Here is a 22,339-nt window from a genome sequence, read left to right as displayed (position 1 = left end):
CCCTTTCGGGCGCCATTGGGGGCTGCCCCCTTGGACGGGTTAGGCATAAATCCAATTTCGTTGTGTGCAGTGTGCACTCGTGTGCTGTGGAGTGCTGTGTCACAATGACAAGGGAGTTTGAGTTTCACATTTGGGCTTTCGCTTCACTTTTACAATGACGGCACAGAAAACTGCACCATTACAGAGTCTGACCGTGGGACTCGAACTTGGGGCTCGTGGGGCTCGATACAGGAGCTCTTAGCACGTCACCAATATTCCAGGCTCATTGGCATGACGGTCAAGATTTCCCTCACCACAACCATCATGATGGTCACTCTTACCGCTTCACCAAAGATCCAACCTCCTTGGCATAACAGTCAGCATGCACCCACAACCCTAGTGATGGTGAAAAAATAATTGTGATTAGTAGTAGTAAGTGTGGCTAGTAGAATACCTGAATGGCTGGTGATTCAGGAAAACCACAGCCATAGTGGCAGGGAGTGAAAAGGTAATGTCAAGTGTAACTCAGGTGTTCCTGAGTGCGCAGGATGCCCCTCGGGTCTCAAACTCGCCACCCCCTGGTCAACGCAACAGTTCAGGTATGGGAGGCACAGCGCAATACGGTTGAGCCAAAGCAGTGTTTCTCAACCTTTTTTTAGGCAAGGCACCCTTTCAATTCATAAAAAAATTCAAGGCATCCCAAACCAACAAGCCATAACATGGCACCGCATCCGATACCACACAAGCTTAGAAAAGTAACACATTTGGAGACGTCACACGACCTACGTTCGAAGTTGCAGCTGACTGGGGCGACCTATATTTACTTTATTGTGTGTAAATGGCAGATGAAAGATTCCACTGACTAACTTTAACTTATCAATTTAGACAAATATGTATTATATTGCATAATTTATTCATCAGCCACGTTTCCGCGGCACCCCTGAGGGAGGCCTGCGGCACCCCAGGGTGCCCCGGCACCCCTGTTGAGAAACACTGAGCTAAAGGACCAGTCCGATAGCTCAGTGCATCCTATACTGTATGAGGCTTCGAGAGAGAGAGGTTTACTAACGTTTACACACTCTGCTAATTGGCCTCTGTTATACAAGCCCTGATGGTCAGTAAGTGGCGTGGGTCTTTCTGTTTTACTGCCTAGTGGGAAGATTTGCAGGGGTGGTGTGTAGCTGTAAGGGGGGCTTAAGGGAAGAAGGGTGGGGGGTAGCTGAGTGACTGAGAGTAGTCACAATTGAGCGAGTGTTTGCCTTGAGTGCCTGAGTCACTATGAATCAATCTGGAGAAAATGAGTGTGAGGAAGTTTGGCCTCGGTGTGACCCGTCTCTGTCTGGGCTTTGAGGAAAGAATGCTTGATTTTGTTTAATCTCTCTCTCTCTCTCTCTCTCTCTCTCTCTCTCTCTCTCTCTCTCTCTCTCTCTCTCTCTCTCTCTCTAAAAATGGTAAATACTCTGTCAACTCGATTATTTGAATATGGAGATTGTTTGACATGAAACTCATCATGTTTAAAATTTGATTAATTGCACAGGCCTCTTGACATTTGAGAACTTTCAAGCGTCTCTCTCTCTCTCTCTCTCTCTCTCTCTCTCTCTCTCTCTCTCTCTCTCTCTCTCTCTCTCTCTCTCTCTCTCCCCTATGCTTTATAACCAAAACGACTTTCAAAAGAGGACATAATCATAGCCAACATCACTAGCAAATACAAAGTGCACAGGAAATATACAGAACAACAAGTGCAGATGCAAAGAAGGGTTAGTTAGTTTTTTTTAAAGACTACACACACATCCACACACCCATACACATCATGTCAAGAGTCTGGCCTGGGGCTAGGTCAGCTCAAACATTAGTCTAGTAGATACTCACGCAAGCATGGGTTTAAAGGTGGGAACCGGCTTCCTATGATAAATATAGTGGTTTAAATTCACACATAGAGGCTTGCTTAAAAACTCGTACAAATACCTACGCACATACTGATGGCATCTCTGTCATCTCTGTCATGGTTGACTGTGTGTAATGGAAAATTGGGCTGAAGGCGGTTCCGTTGCTATGCAACGCTTCCATATATGGAGTTGCTTCTCTTTTTTTTGCTCTCTCTCTCACACACACACACACACATACTAACCTCACATGCATGCACAGACAAAAACAAACTGCCAATGACAATCAACCTGAAGCTTCTTATGTTATGACTGATATAAATTGATGCTCTGACGGTGATTGTGTACACAGGGTGTCTAAAAACACACTTTTAATCATTGTTAAGTTTTATTTATTTACTAAAATGTGTGCAATTCTCAGTGTGATGTAGTTTGTACACACATCACTTTACTGATTAATTACCGCCTGTTCTAAAACTGATGTCTTCACTATGAAACCTGCAACATTCATCAGTGTTTCCCGCAGAATATTTGTTAGTAAAGCGGGTGAGGGGGTAAGCCAGTGCCATGGACTAGCGACTCATGGGAAAGGGTATGTTGTGCATGTTTTTTGAGATACGAAATGTATTGAAAACTAGACTGCCTGTGCAGTCGCCTTCGACTGCTTAAGGTATATCCCCGAAACGCGACGCTTCCAGTCCCCCATCATTCCTACCACTCCCGTCCACCATTTCGTAAACGTATATGATACATACAGACGTGACATGACGTGCATAGGCTTAAAACCAAACGACTATTGTGAAAATGAAGCAAAAAATGGGGCAAATGGTAAAACTGTTTTTATGGTTCAGTGGATATACCACATTAGGTACAGTGTAATAACCAGTGTAACAATATTTAATACAATGTAATTTTTTTACTTACATCATGTGTTTGTGCGTAAGTGGTATTACATGGTATTGCATATTGTTACACTGGTATTACACTATATTACATGGTATTGCATACTGTTACACTCGTTATTACACTGTACCTGATATTGCATATTGTTACACTGGTATTACACTAGTATTACATGGTATTAAATATTGTTACATTGGTTATTACACTGTACCTAATATGGTAGATTCACTGAAATGGTGAACCATTAAAATAAGGTGTTACCGGGCAAATCAATCCACCCAGTCAGAAGTTATGGGTCAAATGAAAATTCCGCCATTTTGAAAGTGTTGTCTTCCAAACTCGAATCAGTTCATGAACCTACCCTAGAGCATTCATACACAAAATCTGGGACAAATCCATCCACCCGGTCAGTAGTTATGGGCCAAAGAATAATTCGGCCATCTTGAATTCAGCCATCTTGAAAGTGTTGACCTCCAAACTCGAATCAGTTCATGAACCTACCTTAGAGCATTCACACACCAAATCTGGGACAAATCCATCCACCCGGTCAGAAGTTATGGACCAAACAAAAATTCGGCCATCTTGAATTCAGCCATCTTGAAAGTGTTGACCTCCCATCTCGAAGCAGTTCATGAACCTACCCTAGAGCATTCACACACCAAATCTGGGACAAATCCATCCACCCGGTCAGAAGTTATGGACCAAACAAAAATTCGGCCATCTTGAATTCAGCCATCTTGAAAGTGTTGACCTCCAAACTCGAATCAGTTCATGAACCTGCCCTAGAGCATTCACCCAAAAAATCTGGGACAAATCCAAACATCCGTTCAAAAGTTATCGCGTTAACACGAAAGACCTTACGCGGCGGCGGACGCGGCGGCGGCGGACGCGGCGGACGCGGCGGACGCGGCGGCGGCGCACGCAAAACCATTACATCCCCGACGCTCCGCGTTTCGGGGATATAATAATAATGGCTTATACATTTTTGGTGAAGCAAAGAACATTTCCATATTCACAATACCAAATCTTTGTTTTCTGGAGATCAAAGTCAAGGTGGTAGGTGTTTGTTGTCAAGGTGTAGCCACCTTACAGTAGGCTAACTGTAAAGCGCTGTGGGAAACTCTGCAATACAACTGCTGAAAGTGCACACAGACAAAACAAGAATGTTGTTTGTGATTTGCATTATCAGCAAAAAAAGTCAGAAAAAAGACAAGTATGGCTGTAAATTTGATTATGCTTGGAAAAATACATATATTTCCAGAAAAGTTCATGATTTAACGTGTGTAATGTGTATACAGTTTATTGGGACACCCCATTGTGTATTTGTTTCTGAAGTAAATATAATTTGCAAAAGAACTAATAATAATAATAATAATAATAATACATCAAATTTGTAGGTGTTAGGGACCGCCAACTCTCAAGGTTTAAACCCAACTAGAGTTCATCCCTTTTGGTCCGTCTATCCACTACAGCATGTTTCTCTCGTCTGACTAGGACACTGGCTGAAATAAAGGCATTACAGTATTAGTGAGTACGTGTGCGCTTTGAGCAGGTGATTGCACATATAACGCTTCCAACTCTCAAATGTCATGAGGGCTGTGCAAGTAATAACATTTTAAACATGATATGAGTTTCTTGTTCATGTCAAACAATCTCCATATTCAAATAATAGAGTTGACAGAGGATTTACGATTTTTCTGAAGAAGTGGAGTGAGAGAGAGAGAGACATGCACGCTGAAATACTATTGAACAGCCCTACTACCTGTTAGTTAGTTAGTTAGTTCGTTAGAGCTTTATTTGTCCCCATGGGGAAATTGTTTTTGCATTACACTCGCTGGCACAAGACATAAGCACATAAGACACAGTGAGACAACATAAGCAGACAAGCACATAAACATAAAACATTGACATTCACACTAGCACCCATTGGGTGGCTGCATAACTTCTTGACCTCTTTATGAGATCAGGGTTAGATTTGGGGGAGGTTGGGTTAAGGGCTAGGCCGTTTTTAAGGAAATGTAGTCTTTTAGCAATACAAGCGTGTGATTGTAACAAATGAATGTACTGGCCGCAGTGGTCAGTGAGCATAGAAGTTAATGTCATGCCTGCCTGTGTCAATCAAAGAGCAGGCACTACTTTTGGCAGAAAACCCCCTGCAGGTTTAAGTATTTTGTCAGCAAATGCATTCGACAGCTGTGATGTGGAAATAAAGAAATGTTCTCTTCAACTTCTTTCATTACCTTTTTCTTTAATCTCTTTTTTTCTATTTAACTTCTGTCTCTCTAAATAAGGCAGTCTTTCTGTTAACCTCTTTTTCAACTACTCTCACATCAGTCTTCTGTTTTACAGTAAGCCTAAGTATCGTATATCAAGGTGTCCCCCCCCAGTACTTTACTAGGCAGACATCTTGACAACAAACACCTTCCACCTTGACTTGGTCCCCTGAAAAGATTCGATTTTTTTGTTGTGGATGTCATTTCTAAAACTGTATACTTTTAGGGGTTTTCATATCATATCTCATGTGAGACTGCATAGCTTTTCCAGTGATGATAGTGAAATGCCTCTTGACACCAGCTAACAACCCACCACCTTGACTAACAAAATGTCTGTGGAAACACTGCACTTGCAGGTGAAATGTAATTTTTTTCACAGTGTATTGTAACACACCCAGGACAGTCTTTTTCTTTATTACCCTCCCCTTTTTTTTGAAAGGAGCAGATACAGTAGTGGTTGGACTGGTTTACCCTCCCCCGGTCTAGAGGCAGAAGGGCCTGCATTTGCCCCAAGGAACTCGTGTGAAACGGGGTAGTAGAATGAGGAAGGACATAATTATGGGACTTAAGAGAGATGTGTTGGGGCGGCCGCGGGAGGGAGGAGAGGCAGTGACAGACTAGCAAGGCTGCAGCTGCTGTTATGACAGTCTATATTTTTTGGAACAGTGTTTCCCCCAGAATTTTTGTTATTCAAGGTGGTGGGGCGTAAAAGGTATATCTTTTTTGGCTAATTAACTTTAAAATTACATTCACAACATGAAATATGATGCATGATTTATCTTTTCAAGGGTCCTAGTCAAGGTGGTAGGTGTTTCTTGTCAAGGTGGCCGCCTTAGCAATGAAGTGCTGAGGGAGACCCTGGTGATCAGTGTGTTGTCAAGTAGTCTGGTGTATGTAGGTGTTTGTGTGTTTGAGGCAAATGTGCTTTAGAAAATTCTAGTAGGCCTATTGCCAGTAATCATACAATTAATTTTGATGCTGCTATCCATGGTCAATAATTTACATTTTAAACCCTAATATAGGCCTACAACCTTGAAATTCTGTTAATACTGTAGTCTGACTTTGCCCCTTTCATGAAAATGAAGAAGAGGAGTGTTTTCCCTCTTTTCACACGATACATTTTTTTTGCGTTTTACTAGGGATACACGATGCCACTTTTTTGAAATTAATACAAGTATTCATTCCTGTACTTGCCGATACCGATGCTTTTACTTAAACATACAATGAAAATAAATGCACAGCCTTGTTTTTTTCCAGCTGTGCCACATGTTTTTATTGTGCTCCAGCTTCTCCTTTTCAGGGATGTCTGTCCCACTGTGATGCACCTGCAAGCTGAGGAATGACGCGTAGAGTCCCAATTCTACTTTTTAGGTTAGGTGCGGGAACAGGCACCAGCACGGTTCTTTATCGGCCTGAATGTGCCAGGGGTATGGGAACCCCTGGGGGTCAGTTCAAATTTTCTTTGCCCACATTATTAATCTGTCGCATCACTGGTTCCATTCTATGCTAAATTTGGGGTCAATGGTAGCCTAGTAACTAGCGCCACCCGCTGGTGGTCAATTTTTTTTTACCCTGCGACTGGTAAGACTGCGCCTTGATCAGGGGGTCAGGATTTGGCTGGTTAGCTTCGCCGATTAGCAAGGCGCTTCCTCGTCGCCATTTTCACAAATTCGCTCATTTCCGATACCACTTCGCTCATGATGATTGGTGGGTGCGCAAGTTTAGTGTTGGGCACACAGACCTATATAGGTCTGTGGTTGGGCACCTTATAATACCTCCATGCATCCAATGCCTGTCTTCCATATAGCTTTCTGGTCAACCTTACTTCAGTCAGTACCGTGGCACGTAATTGGCTGAGTAAACTGGTATCGGAAATGAGCTCCATGAAACTCCATTTTGGAAGCTGACAAATTCGTGCAATTTTGGCTGAATTCACTAGCCTAGCATTTCCCATTGAAATGAATGGGGACGGGACTTGTTCACTGTCTCCAGGTCTTATACCAGACCTCCATGGCCTTGATCCATAGCCGTGAACTGCCAAATTGCCCTGAATCTGGCAAACCAATCGAGATTTGTTTTGAATCAAAGCGGGCGGGGTTTTGAGGGAGTGGCGACGAAGCCTGTGATGCTGGGAAAGCACAACAACATGAAAGATGGCACTGATTGGTTAGAGCGTTGGCCTATAGGCACAGATACCATTTGTTCTCATCAACAATCTTTGGATGCATCATTCATCGGGGCCAGACTAAATAAAACATCCAATCTCACATTTAGTCTGGTTTATCAGGCTAGGTCCATGGCCCAAAGTATTTTGAGAACCACTGACTTGGAGAGTGAAAAGAATTAGGGAAAATGATTGGAGAAACAGAACAAATTTGGCAAGAGGAGACGAGCAAAAGAAAAGAGGAGCAGGTCCATGTCAATACAAGAGTTAGATGCGTGCAGGGAAATTGTAACTTGACTTTGGAAAAAAGTACGTTTATCTATATCATGAGTATCCTCTTGTTTGTAGTATGATTTGGATTGGCAAAGAAAGAAATGCATTGTTGCAAGACTGCATCTGTTGCATAATGATGCAACAAAACAAAGTAATTATACAAGAGCAGCAGTCCCCTCACTCACGTCATTGGTAGCCAACAAATTCCACCATTAGTATGTGTGCTGCTTTTTGGCACATGTGGACAAGCCTAGTTTGGTTCTTTTTGCCCTGATCACACTTGTATTATATTTCTGTGTAGTTGGAGTGATTTCTGGAGTGAAGGGCTGTGGTCTGAACTTGATATGTTGGCTCACAGGAGATGTCAAAGACAAAACTTAGACACTCGCCTACGACTGAGAAGCACATCATGTTTCCCATGATCCGTTAGAATGTGCCTAATCGTCGACATTGAAACTTGGTGCACTGATCCGTTAGACTTCATTGACGACTATTGGGGACATTCTAACGGATCAGTGCACCAGATTTCTTTGACGACGATTAGGCACATTCTGTTGCACTGATCCGTTAGAATGTGCCCAGTAGTCGTCAATGAAATCTGTTGCACTGATCCGTTAGAGTGTGCCTAATAGTCGTCAATAAAACCTGTTGCACTGATGTGCATAAAGAGGGCTGACAAAGCAGGGTCCCAAATGTGAAGGGTTCCCAGACACATCGTCATTAGTAAAATATGTAGACCTCTAGAGCAGTGATTCTCAAACTATGGGCCGCGGCATTGCAGGTGGGCCGCGAGAGGTCTGGGAATTATCCTCAAATTTACTCACATGGGGCCTCATTTATAACGGGTGCGTACGCACAAAAGACTGCGCACGCCAAGTTCACAGCAAGGTTTGGTATTTATAGAAAAAGAACTTGGCGGTAAACATACGCAGCTCCACGCAAAGTTTTACCCATGCGTACGCCCTAAACAAAAGACCAAACGCGGAAAGCGCGACCCCGGGAGGTAGCTGGAAGAACGACCCGAAATTGGTAGGGGAAAAAACTGAGGTCACGTGTCACGATAGCCACTTTAACGTTAATACAGTTCGCAACGAAAAACGTGATTGTTGTTTGTTTGGTAATGGTGGAAAATAATTAGTAGGCCTACCTGGCCTATCCATAGTCACATGCATGTTTTGTAAGGAAGTAACCGACGCTTCAAATTTTATATTTAGGGTACATAACATTTGGATCACTCAAATCACTCACGGACCTTTCCAGTATAGCCATCTGTAGGCTATAATCGCGTGTGCGTTCCGACTCTGCAAGGAATTACGCCAACATTTAAGCCAGTTGCAGAATCATCTGCTCGAGCCCCACGTGCAGCTGTACTAATAGAAAGATAATGGTTGATTTTCTCAGCCATTCGGCATGACAAGCATACAGTGCCATACTGATGGAAAGCTTCGTTTCTGTTGTTGCATGCCATTTTTTTTATGGGGTTCGTCAGCAAATGAGCAGAGGTGTGCATTTCTAAGACTGCTGGCTTTATAGACTGATAATACGTTTATAATACACACATTAAATAAATACAGACTAGAAAATGCCCATAGATGTCATGCTGTCTGTGGATGTGTCGATGGACAGTTGGGGCGTCGCTTTGAACTGAAAGCAGACAGCTGCGCGCAGTGACCAACAGTAAACCCAGTGCATATGAGGTCCCATGAGACGGCGAAAAGATTTTCTACCAGTGAATTTCACATGGGGACATGCCATGTGAGATGTTCCCTTGACGCAGCTATTTTTCCCCTTGTTCACAACTCAATTAGTACTGCATGTCCATAACTTGGCAGGTTCATGTCCACTCGATGATGCCATCCTTATTTTATTTATTTTTATTTCTGGTATAGCGTGACTTTTGCGAACATAACCATCCACATGCTGCAATTCGAGGGAGTTCGTTTTTTGTACACTTCCCAAACTTAACCGCTCCACATTGCCCAGCGTTCTCTAGGCCTATCTGATAAAACGGTTTGCTCCACATGTGGTAAATAGGCTATCTCATCTGCTTTCCACACGCCATCCACAGATATAAATATTCATTTTGGGCGTTTCACTGAATATTCATAGATAATTATAGGGGTGATTCTCACGAAGCTAAAAAAATCAATGGCAATGAGGTTTTAATGGTTAAATATGACAGGGATTCTTTTGATAATATACATTACTGTAGAGCAAGACGTGTACTTTCTGGCACACTAGTTCATTTAAAAAAATGTTATTTTTATTTTCCACTTTTTATGCATTTTATAGGCAAATTCTCATTACCGAAATGTGTCCCGACCAAAATTTCTGGTCTTTGAATTAGGTTAAAACATAATAAAAAAATTAAAAATACGTAAATGACACTACAAGAGCGTTGGTCTATGTCTGAAGTTTCATTAAGTGTTCCTTGTTGGCAAATTAAATAATGAACACTAATGAATATTTCAAGAAAAGATCGTGTCCCCAAGTTTTTCTTCTCATTACCGCAATATATTTCAGAGCTACAATTAAAAGCCATCAGAATTTCAATATGAGCTGAAACTACCTACAATTGATGTGTACCAACAGGAGATTCAAGATGGCTACATGATTAGTCAGCCTTATTGTTTGTCCCTGTAAAATGTCACAATTTGTCTCAAAAATATGCAAATACGACAAAAGTGGTTCTCATTACCGAAATTAGTCAATATTTCAAAATGAAAAAGATTTTTTCATTTTAAACTTGCTTGGTAATAGGGTATTCCTTTTCAGAATTCAACAATGGTCATGAATTAGCTATGTCATAATTACTCAAGTTACAGTTAGCATTATTGTGCTGAGCCATCTCATTACCGCAATACACATTCTCATTACCGCAATGTTTTAAGTACCTTTCGGTAATGATGATTGTCAATGTCGGTAATGAGACTCTATGGTGATTTACATTTAGAATATATTTTCATGACATATATCCATTTCGCTTTTTATTTATTTACATTATTAAACATGCAACTGCAACCTTAAATACAAATTATATTTTTGCAGTATAAATATTGTCACTATGTCACTTAATTACAGTTAAAGCACTTGATGAAAGTGTTAAGTGACATTGCATCCATTTCGGGTTAAAATATGCAATTGTATTGAATCAATATTCGATATACAATATTGTAAGTAAACAAAGCAAAAGTAAATGCCTAACATATGCAATAGCTCTAATGGGGGTTTGTCTGTAAAAGTGATCATCTCCCTATACATTACATAAGCTAAATTGAGTGGTCATACAGGTGTTGTTCATAGACCATTTTTTCTGTTCTCATCCTTTCTGGCAAATGTTGTGGTGACATTTATATTTTGTCCCACCCTTGGAAGAACAACAATCGACTATGGGCCAGAAACCCTGTTGTGAAAGTTCATTGAGAGCAAGTAGCAACTTAATTCTTGCTCATATGCCAATCCATGAATCAATATTCCACCCTCGAAATGTGGTCCTTTGATGCAAGCAAAATAATCAAACTGCCTAGTGATGTCACCCAATGCAAAGGCAATGGCAAACAACAAACCCAGCACTCCCAGTGAAGTTGTCAGATTGCGTAGATGGCAAAAATGGAACAAGTTGGGAGACAAAATCGACTCACTTCAAGTCCATGTGCTTTTCCAGAAATTGACAGATTTTTTTGCTTCCTGTGTTTGGTTGTCATACCCTAGTGGGTTTGAGTATTTAAGTATCCTTTTTTACTAACTTGACTTCCTTCCAAAATCTAAGTTTTGGATCCAATTTGATCATTGTTAAAGGGTGGCACAAAAGGCTTGGCATTTGAAATAGCAGTGAATAGGCCTATTTAGCGAATTCAGCGAGAAGTAGTTTTTAGAATATTTCAATCAAAACTAGTAAGAAGAATCATTTGGAGGAATGCTCTAGTTGCCTTTCCCAAATTAGAAACTCCTCATGCATGTTTTTGCAGCCTTTAGGAAGGTTTCAGCCCCCATACTCTGATCCTTAAGCCATGCTCAAACACCCATGTACCCATCTTTTAGTCATGCTGTGAGTTCTTGATGTCCTGGGTAAGTGGAAAGGTAACGGGATCAAAACAGCCTCAAAATGCACTGCACTGATTTAGCTGAAAATGCCCATTAACAGCAATTCAAAATTCCAAGTCTATTGTGCCACCTTTTGACAAGTATCAAACAGGCTAGAAAATGAAAAGGAAGTTAAGGTAGTTCAAAGGAACAATACTGCAAGAGAAGAGCAGGATTTTGCAACGTTTTAATTTTGTTTTTCATGCACCCTATACTAATTATGGGCATGTCTGATATTGTCCTGAAAACCAACACTTTTTCTTTTTTAAAAATGAGAGTGAAGTGAAAGCCCACTTGGGAAACTACAACTCCCATTGTCATGATCCAGCGCTCCACAGCACACACATGAACACTGCACATTGCACACAACAGAATGGTAGTTATGCCTCACCCGCATTTATGCCTCATCCCCAATAGCGCCCGAACGGGAGCAGTACCATGCTCAGGGTACCTCAGTCATGGAGGAGGATGGGGGAGATCACTGGCGGGTCAGGAATCGGGAGTCTGATGCCCTGACTGCCATTAGTGTGCAATGTGCAACTCAAACAGTTAGTGGTGTTCAGTGATATTTCATAACACATAACGTTCATAGTGAATTCCGGCTTTGGTCCGGACAGTATTATGGTGATACTGTACCGAAAATGTACCGAACTGTGACCCTAAAATCAAGGTGTACCGAACCGGCATACCATACAACCTACTCTAGTCATCTCCTGTTCCTTCTACTTCCTACTTCCTAGTTGCCGGTGCGCGCCGAGTCAGAAAAAAAGTCCAGTGCACGACCTCGCACTGCGACATGATTTCCCTTCTCATAACAGATTTAGATTTCTGGTCCACTATAGATTTTTGGCTGGAGAGATCAGTGGTGAGTTGTGATATCATATTCAGGGTGGGGATGAGGAGTGGGATGTATGCGCTTCATTGGGGTCATCAGGTGGCTACCCTCCGGTGTTTTGATGATGGACGAACTATAACTATAACTATAAAGGGCAGTCATGGGTGAGCGGTTAGGGCGTCAGACTTGCATCCCAGAAGTTGCCGGTTCGACTCCCGACCCGTGCGCATGGTACCATCCCACCGCACTGCTCCCCATGGGGCGCCACTGAGGGCTGCCCCCTTGCACGGGGCATTGTGTGCAGTCTGCAGTGTTCACTTGTGTGCTGTGGAGTGCTGTGTCACAATGACAATGGGAGTTGGAGTTTCCCAATGGGCTTTCTTAACTTCAGAGTGCACCCCTTGGCCTTCACCCCTTGTACTATGATGTTACTTTGGTGCCCAGGAGGGGCCTCGCCTATTCACCTACTGCAGGGGTGGGGAGCCTTTTTCATTCGAGGGGCCTCTTCAAATTCATCCGAGGGCCGTAAAAGTTCTCAGAGAGCCGTACTAATAAAACAAACTAGGATTTCCCCCAGCACTTTAGGCCTATATTGAAGGCAGCCACCTTTAAAACAGACCCCACCTTCTCTAGTTCCCCTGAATATAACTTAATTGTATTGCAAATGTATTTTCTAAGATTCCTTTACAAAATGTGTCATATTTGGCTGGGTTAAGTCTTGAATCCCAATATCCTTCAGTAGCTTAATGAATGGTTTTATATAGAATATATTTATCATCTTATTAGGTGTCATTTGATTAGTTCTGCCCTGGAGGCTCTGTCGTTGTGCTAATAATAATAACAAATAACACATCATTAGGCTTTAGTTCAATTTATTTCTCCTTATTCTCATTACCGAAAACTCATTCTCATTACCGAAACATATCCCTCATTACCGAAATGAGCACTTAATTGGAAAAAAAAGTACTAAAGGAAAACTGTATTCATGTATATTTTTTATGAACACAGTACCTTTCATGTTTCTTTCACTTCAGTATATTTTTGAACTGAAATTGTAGGTTTTCACTGATGTATTCTAAAATTAAAGAGGAAAACAAATGATCCTATTGCGGTAATGAGGTAAAATGGTAAAATTCTTAAACTAAAATAATAAGAAAAAAAACTTTTTGGAGTGTTTTATGTAGCCCCTAGTACAACTATCAATATTCAATGAACACAACTGCTAGAACAATTAAGTGTCCTAATACATTTCATGAAAGAAAAAAATTGCGGTAATGAGCATTTTAGCAGACATGGACCTATAAAACGTTAAAAAATGTGTTTTAAAAAGTTGTCAGGTAAGTTGATATTATTGTGCTTAGTAACTGTACACTTTGATGTAACTGATTCAAAAAGAAATTCAACCAAAAAAGCATTTTGAAAAAATGGTTGTCAAAACACCTTTGTTGCACGTTTCGTGAGAATCACCCATGGGTGTGTCCACAGGTGCGCACATATGCCGCAACTTCAGAGTCAGTTGGGATTTATAAAGGGAAATCGACGTGGAACGTGCGTGCGCCATGCTTTATAAATCTGAATATTTTCTTGCGCACGCACATCCTGAGTTTCGTGCGTGCGCCATCTTTTGGCGCCTTTCTTCCGCAAAGTTTTATAAATGAGGCCCATGGTGTGTAGATTGACATCATGTTTAGTTATCTTGTGTCTTTCTTTCTTTCTTTCTTTCTTTTGTGTCCTTATTTGGTGTTTTGATGCGGTAAAGTGTACTATTAGGGAGGATGTATGTGTAAACATTGTCATTTCAATCGCGGAAGTAATTTTCTACCGCAAATTAATTAGCGCGAGTTACCCGCGAGGTACAGTGTTACATTTTCTATCTGCCGTTGTGATATGGTGTGTTTTCATGCTTATGGTGTTGATGTATGTGTAAAATGGATATTTGTAATCATTTTTAGTCGGTTGTGAGAGGAAACTTTGCCATTTTGGCTTGCTACAGTTGGCTATTTCCTCCTAATGCTGCGGTCACACCGCCGGCGTTGAAAGAGCTAATGCCGCGATCACACCGCCAGCGTTGAAAGAGTCACAACGCTGCTGACTCCTGCCTGGAAAGCACTGGTCAGGGGCGTTGAACGAGGCAAAATATTCAACCTGAAGCGTTTGACCAAGAATCTCGACCAACCGAAGCTCGTGTTTAGAAAAATGTGAACATTCCGTTCAAATTTCACCTGAATTCACGAGGTAGGCTGTGAACTTTGAAGGAAGTTTCCCCAGACTCGTTCACTGCCATTCATTTTGAGGCTGCCTGTGACCCTCCGAGTGCTCCGCCTCCCTATTTTGCATATGAACCGACTGCCTCAATGGAGGATCAGTTTGGAGGTTGAAGGGGTGCTGAGTGACCTACTTTCGAAAAAATTAAAGTTAAATAGCATAAAAACGATTTGTGCACAAACGTTAATTTTGCCCAAACGATTCCAACCATTTTGAAGTAATTTGGATGTTAATGGGGTGCTGAGTGACCTACTTTCAAAAAATTAAAAGTTAAATAACATAAAAACGGTTTGTGCACAAACATTAGTTTTGCCTGCACAAACGTGCACAAACGATTCCAACCATTTTTGAGTCATTTGGAGGTGAATGGGGTGCTGAGTGACCTAAGGTCACCAACCTCTTAAAATGTAAATATCTTAAAGAGGGTTTGTGCACAAACGCTCATTTTGCCTGCACAATCGTGCACAAACGATGCACAATCGAACCAAAATGCTTTAAATCAGATTTTCAACATATGGGGTGCCAACTTCACACAGGTGTTCAACGCCGGCGGTGTGACCGTGCGGTAACTATTAATAGAGCATTTAGTATTTAGCTAATGCATATTTCTCTGAGCTGTGAATGCTGGCTTGTTTCATGCTAATTTCATGTTCAGTATTTAGGAGGCCCCTTAGTGGCCACAACTGTCTGAAAATAGGCCCTAACTTATTATTCATCATAACAATATAATAATAATATAATAAAGGCTAATATAATATAATATAATGTAATATATAATATAATATAAGTACCGGTAATATAATATAATACAATAAGTTATGTTATATTGGACTATATGGTTTGGTGGGCCCCAGATTTTTTCACATTTCAAAGTGGGCCTTGGTGTTCTGAAGTTTGGGAATGGCTGCTGTAGAGGGTAGGACACCATACATTCAGCCTTGATTATATCAGTCAGTGTAAGTCACAAAAATATGTCTGTGGTGTTTGACAGGGCTTTTCTGGCTCTACAAATTACACAACAGATGTTGACGCCAGTCTACAGTAGGAAAAACAATAGTTGATAATAGAAATATTGTGAGCACAGCAAAGACAATCCCTAAAACATCAGTTGGACACATCGCCAACAACCTGCACAGTGCAGATGTGAAAGTGAACACAATATACTGTTTAACCCATTTTAGCCTGAGCCCTTTTTGGGAAAAGGTGCCCTCTGCCTATTAAAACCTAAATATCTCAGCCTCTGAAGCACATAAAAACATTAAAAACGTTGCATTTAAAAGCTAGGACCCTCATTTTGCATTAGAATGTGTTCATTCAGCTCTGACATAACCACATTTTTAATAAAACGGCTCAAATCTCAAAAACCTGAATGCAACGTATATGTGTCTCCAGGATAAAATGGGTTAAAGAAGCATTGCTAGTGTAAAAATACAGAGCCTCTTAGTACAGATGGGGTCGCCGGCGGGCCTATTCACTATTTGCTGAATATACCCAGCTACATCATAACAACATTGCTACCTATGACAGTACTGAGAGCCTTAAGTAAAATATTAAGACATAGCCATTACAATTTTGATGACAGTAAGGTTATAACATACTGTAGGCTCTGTGTTAAGGGGTTAACCAGATAGACGGCATTGAAAATGCTAGCACTGTTGTCTGCCGTTTTAATAGTATGCTTGCCGTCACTGTGACGACAGCCAAGCATTCCTCTCATTCTCTGAACAGCCATGGGACAGTTGAATAGACACGGAATGTCTGTGTGTGTGCGCGCGACGCTGCACATGTGTGTGTTTGTGCGAGTGCATGTTTGTGTGTTCCAGACAGGCCCCATAACATGACGTGGGAAACCTGAACTGAATCATGTAGTGCTGAATTTGTAGATGGGGCAAAGACTGTGCTGCTTATTCCCCTGGGCGACCACGACTTCATATTAACTTTTTTTTTTTCTCTCTCACCGGCCACTGCGGCTTGTTGTTTTTCCACCATTAACCCCTCAGCCTCTCTACTAGCCACAGTTTTGTTGTTTTGTTTGTCTGCTCTTTACCATGACCCATTTCAACTCTGGGGTGCATTTCTCAAAAGAGAACTTGTTAGCCTGTTAGCAACTTCGCTAGTTGCCAATGGGAAAATGCATTGAAAACAACAATAGCTAATGTAGTAAGCAACTTTGATTTCGAGAAATACACCCCTGAAGAGGAAGTGCTAAAGAAAGATAAGTCCTATTTATATGGCTTCCTATGTGAACATAAATAAGACAAACTAAGCATGCTTTTTCCTGACCTTGATACAAATGATTGATGCACAACAAGGCACAAACACGTGACGTGTCCAAGAATGATGATTTAAAAACAAAAACAAAACATACTGGGAGAGTGGCTATAGTTGCACTGAAATTACTTCTAGCGAGCCTTTTTGCTGGTCGGCAGGTGCCAATGTTAAGCCTTGTACACGACAAGCTGGAGGTGGGGAGGTGATGGGCTTTGAAGAAGAGAGCAGCATGAGTGTGGAACAAACACTTTATTTGATTGTGACTAATCGGAAGTGATGGGAGTTAATCAGCTGATGTGAAGCACATGAGGTGAATCAGAAGGGCGGCCAGCGCTTGAATACAGTGGTCTGTCCAGAAGCGATGCTGACCCTCTTCATTTTATTGGATAACAACATAAGCCATCATGTAATTAAAAGAATACTAGAGCACCAGGATTCTCCTGGCATACTGTAGCCTACATGATTGTAACAATCAGAGGCCTACAAAACTGGTGTACAGTACACTTAGTATACACTGTTTTGTTAACAGAGCAACTTCACCACTTGACATAAAAATTGCTGAATTACTACAACATGCCAAAAATTGCTTACCCACCCACTTTTTATGTACAAAGTATGTGTTGTAGGAAAGGCCAGCATAAACATCCCTAGGTTCCACCTCATCGTGTACAGAGCTGAACACTGGTAACACTTGCTGTATCTAGTAATAATTCTGTTGTCAGTAGGTAGCTTATTCCTGGGTATGCCACATAGCCCATGATTTTGTTATTTGCTTCTTGTGCATCAATGGTTTACAATGGTCTCACGGAACAAAGTAGTAATGGTGGGGTGGCGTCCGCGCCAATGTCTTATCCTGAGCGTGTCGCTCTGTGCATAATTCCAAGAGCAGTATAATGAAAAGGAAGAAAGGAGGCGCACACTGGAGCTGAATGCAGAATCAAAAACTGTATTAAACAAAGCCGAAAAAAGTAAATAAAACTGACAGACAGGAGACAAACGTTAGGCTAGACCCATGAAAATCTGTCTCCAGATCAAGACCAGCTTCTATAAATAACAATATTAACTCTGTGAGGTATTACTGTAAAACAGAGCTACCCTTTTTGTGATCTCTGTTTTGCAGGATAGAAAAGAACATTGCAGCCCACCTGTACGTACACACACACACACACACACACACACACACACACACACACACACACACACACACACACACACACACACACACACACACACACACACACGCACACACACACACACACACACACACGCACACACACACACAGCCCTGGGGTTTGTGCAAAGAATGACATGGTGGATGCACTGCCCAGTGTACACATAAATGCCTTCTGTTTTCTGTTTGGGAGATTGCGTATTATCTTATCTCTGCCCTATCCATCCCAGAGTTCCACTGGCAATGATCAATAAGAGAGAGAGAGGGGGGGAGGGAGGGAGGGAGAGAGAGAAGGGGACGCAGAGACAGACAGGAGAACAGAACAGAGCAGAGGGGAACCAAGCTTTTGGGCCAGCTGTGATTTCAGGTGGGCTGCTGCTTTCTGTTGATCTTGCGGGGGCACGGTGAGGTGTGGCGGCCAGGATAATGTTTAATCCGTTATTACTCCGCTCGACCTTTGTGTGTAACAGTTTGGTTCGAAGTGTGTATTTTCAGTCCAAAGGTGTGAACTTGATGGCATTTCGCTTTGTTTTCGTTTTAATCCGTTTCGTTTTTTGCAGTGGGGCCCTTATGGTTAGAGAGTTGGTCTTTTGAATCGGAGGGTTGCAAGTTCAAATCCCACCCTCACCACCTGGAATCCAGGGACACCTGACCTCACATGGCTCCCTGGACTGTAACCAATAACCTGTGATAACTGTAAGTGACTTAAGATGAAAGTGTCAGCTAAGTGTAATGAAATGTTTTTGCTTTTGTGTTGCAGACCAAGTCGTGGAAGAAGCTGAAGACCATGGTTCACTGGTCGCCATTAGTCGTGGCTTTCAAGAAACGCTGGGTGCAGTTGGCCGGACATGCAGGTAAGTCTCTCCTAGGCTTTCATTTTCCTTTCTTTAAAAGTTTTTTTGGGGGCCTTTTGGGCTTTATTATTACAGGACAGTGTGAGAGTAGACAGGAAATGATTGGGAGAGAGAGAGATGGGGCAGGGCCGGTAAACAACCAACCCCGTCCAGACTCGAACCAGGGTCCCCGTGGGCAGTGTAAGCCCAAATGTGCCCCCCCCCCAGGCTTTCATTTTCCATTTTTCCCCCCTGTATTTCTTCCTCCCGAGCTCTTGGACACTCACTGGCACGCAGCCGTCCATGACTGTAATATTCACACCTCCATAGCGGCCTCCTCTTTCTTTCTTAACTGACAAGCTTCCTGTTCTCACTTCCTGACTTGCTTCAGTACTTCCTGTCAAATCAAGTCGAATATGCCCTTGCCCAGCCAGTGTCTCAGGTTTAAATGAAGTTTCCCATTCCCTCTTTCTACCAAGCATGCAGGGGCAACCAACCGAAACCCACTGTTGACATTGTCTGTATAGTGTGGAATTACATTGTTTCTACATATAACTAATTGTTGAAGGTAGGGGTGTCACGATAACCTATAGACTGTTAAACTGCATTAAAAAATGGTGCCCATAATAATTATCGTTTGGATTTAAAAAAAATACCATCAAGTAGTGGTGTCAACAATAATCGATTTGGCAATGCGGGCCAGGACGATTCAATAATCGAAGAGTCGGACTCGAACCCGTGTCGGCCGCGTAGTAGACAAGTTCCCCAGCATTAGCCATGGTAGGGCCGCACAGTAACAACATTTTATCACATATTGTGCGTTTAAATATGGGGTTTTGATTGGCTTTATCTCTATTTCTAAATGCAATGAACACTTCTACACCTTTTAGAAACTATTTGAGTTGTTTTCTGTTGCTTTCCTTGATGTCAATAAGTGCTTTACATCCATTTTTCCTGACAGACGCCCAGGGCTTTCATCATAAAGAAACTTGAGACTAATGGAGACCTGAATAGTGTCCACCCGAGGCTCAATTTAATCTTAATACTGTAAGGGAAAAGGGAACATGGTAGAGATGTTTTTATTCATGTGGTTTAGGGATATGCAAAAAAACACATTTTTAAAGGACAAGTAAACATAATATCTCTTTCTCTTTCTCTTTTTCCTCTTTCTCTTTGTCTCTGTCTCTTTGTCTCTGTCTCTGTCGCTCCCTCTCGGTCTCTCTCTCTCTCTCTCTCTCTCTCTCTCGGTCTCGGTCTCGGTCTCGGTCTCTCTCTCTCTCTCTCTCTCTCTCTCTCTCTCTCTCTCTCTCTCTCTCTCTCTCTCTCTCTCTCAGGTAGTTTCCAGGCGGGGGAGTACGGGAGGCTGCTGAAGAGGTACTGCGAGTGCGAGCACCTGAGTCTGGCTGCCCTGATGGAGGACGTGCTGCGTCCCTTTGTGCCGGGCTACTACGGGGTGGTGCAGCGCGACGAGCAGGACTACAACCTCATGGAGGACCTGCTGGCCGACTTCGACTCGCCCTCCATCATGGACTGCAAGATGGGCAGCAGGTGAGCCATAGCCAGGCCGTGCCCTCCTAGTGACACAACACTTGCAACATAGCGTTGCAACTAGTCAGGTCAAGAGCAATGCAAGTACTTTCTGAGTTCCCGAAAATACGGGAACTCCTCCCACTTTGTCGGTAAGCAAACAACCATGAGCAAACCAAGGGAGGCGGGTCAACCATGCCGTTTGGGAAATGTTAATTGTTATGCTCTTGGTCAGACCAAGTCTCGAAGAGATTTGAACGTCGATGGTAATCAGGCTAGGTGAGCCATACAGTAGGCCTAGGCAGGCCCACCGACAAGGGGGGGACAAAGGGGTATGTTGTCCCGGGCCCAGGGAGATGGGGGCCCCAGAATAGGGTCGCCATTACATTGTATGTACTGGGTAGGGCCCCCTTTCAGAAGACTTTGTCCTGGGCCCAGCCAAAGCTGTCAGCGGCCCTGGGCCTTGGCACGCTTACATGCCAACATGATCTCACAGAAATCTGGGAAATGAATGTGGACTATTGTGACACAAAATCTTTAGCAGTTTCACAGATTTTGCCAAAATCGGTGGGTCACAGAAGTGCTTTCCGTGATGAGCCCATGGAAGTGCTTTGTCTACAGGTGTATTCCCACAGATCTAGGATATATGTTTCCTAAGTCTTACGTTCCAACTTATGTTCTCTCTGGATTTTTCTAATATATTTTCTCAAAAAACATTTCTTGTTCATTTCTCGGAATGCTGTGAGATTAGGTTGTACAGGCACACAAAAATGATTATAAGCAATTATCAACAATGATGTTTTCTTTTTTTTAATCTTTAAATCGGATCATTGAACTTATTGTCAACAAAACTGAAACTGACATATTCATTCAGATTGAGACGGGTTTCCTTTTCTCCCATGGGAAAATGTTTAGAAAGGATTTCAAGGATGCTGACCTATCCTGGGGGGCATTTCTCGAAAGCGTAGTTGTTTGCCAGTTAGCAACTTCGGTACTTGCCAATGGCAAATTGTATTGCAAACAACAAAGTAGCTAACGTAGTTAGCAACTATGGTTTTGAGAAACGCACCCCAGAACCGGAGTCCATCTTTGTCCTGTGCCTTGATGGGGGATGTGCACAGTTTTTCACCAGGCGTGTTGCAGGCTTGTACGAAATTCTGAATTGAATTCAAAGTAATGGCTTAATACGAACACTAGGTGGTGGAAGCAGCCCAACAGGTGCCAGGAATAGACACATACTGATAAATATACAGCACCATCTAGTGTTCCCATTTTGTCATTACCTTGAATTTCTTTGAATTTAATCTACACCACCCATTGAGAGTACATAGAACACCACCACCTAGTGTTCATATTATGGCATTACTGTGAATTTCAATGAATTACTGTGAATTTCAATTCGGAATTTCGTACAAGTCTGGCGTGTTGATTGTTATCCAGAGGGGGTCAATCCTGATTCCCAGAGTGGAACCCTGGCCAGAGTTTCCTTCCAACACATCCAATGCCCACATCAGACTTTATTATACTCTCAGAGATCCTTCTGAACAAGTATACTGGCCCCTGTATGTACAGCTAGCTTGGCTTGTTTTCACATCTTACATGTCGTATGCGATTTGCTGGCCAACTGCCGTCAGATCGAGAAGCAAGCTGCCTGTTTTGTTTACACTCCTTTGTGGCATTTAGGGAATTCGAGACGATTCGTCTAATGAATTGTTGAGAGGGGACCATTCGAACAAAACGTTGGACCATTCGTAGAAGGCATGGGGCGTTTCGTGCAGTACCTGAGGATTTTTCGTAGAAGACCTAAGGACGTTACGTTCAACCCATGCAGACCTTTCGTTTAACTGGGCAGACGTTTAGTTTAGTCTGCCTATTTTAT

The 22,339-nt window shown here is 42.3% G+C and overlaps 1 protein-coding gene across 1 annotated transcript in view; it reads left to right on the top strand.

Annotated features, from left to right (window-relative positions):
- itpkcb (inositol-trisphosphate 3-kinase Cb) overlaps positions 1-22,339 on the top strand; it is a 42,792-nt gene that overhangs the window by 2,536 nt on the left and 17,917 nt on the right. Inside the window, exons 2-3 of the mRNA XM_063205375.1 lie at positions 18,861-18,954; positions 20,268-20,481. Of these exons, the coding sequence (XP_063061445.1) occupies positions 18,861-18,954; positions 20,268-20,481 (308 nt within the window). The remainder of the gene's footprint in view (positions 1-18,860; positions 18,955-20,267; positions 20,482-22,339) is intronic.

Source organism: Engraulis encrasicolus, chromosome 8 (genome assembly GCF_034702125.1).
Source record: "Engraulis encrasicolus isolate BLACKSEA-1 chromosome 8, IST_EnEncr_1.0, whole genome shotgun sequence".
NCBI classification, from domain to species: Eukaryota; Metazoa; Chordata; class Actinopteri; order Clupeiformes; family Engraulidae; genus Engraulis; species Engraulis encrasicolus.
This window is presented reverse-complemented; position numbering and strand designations above follow the sequence as displayed.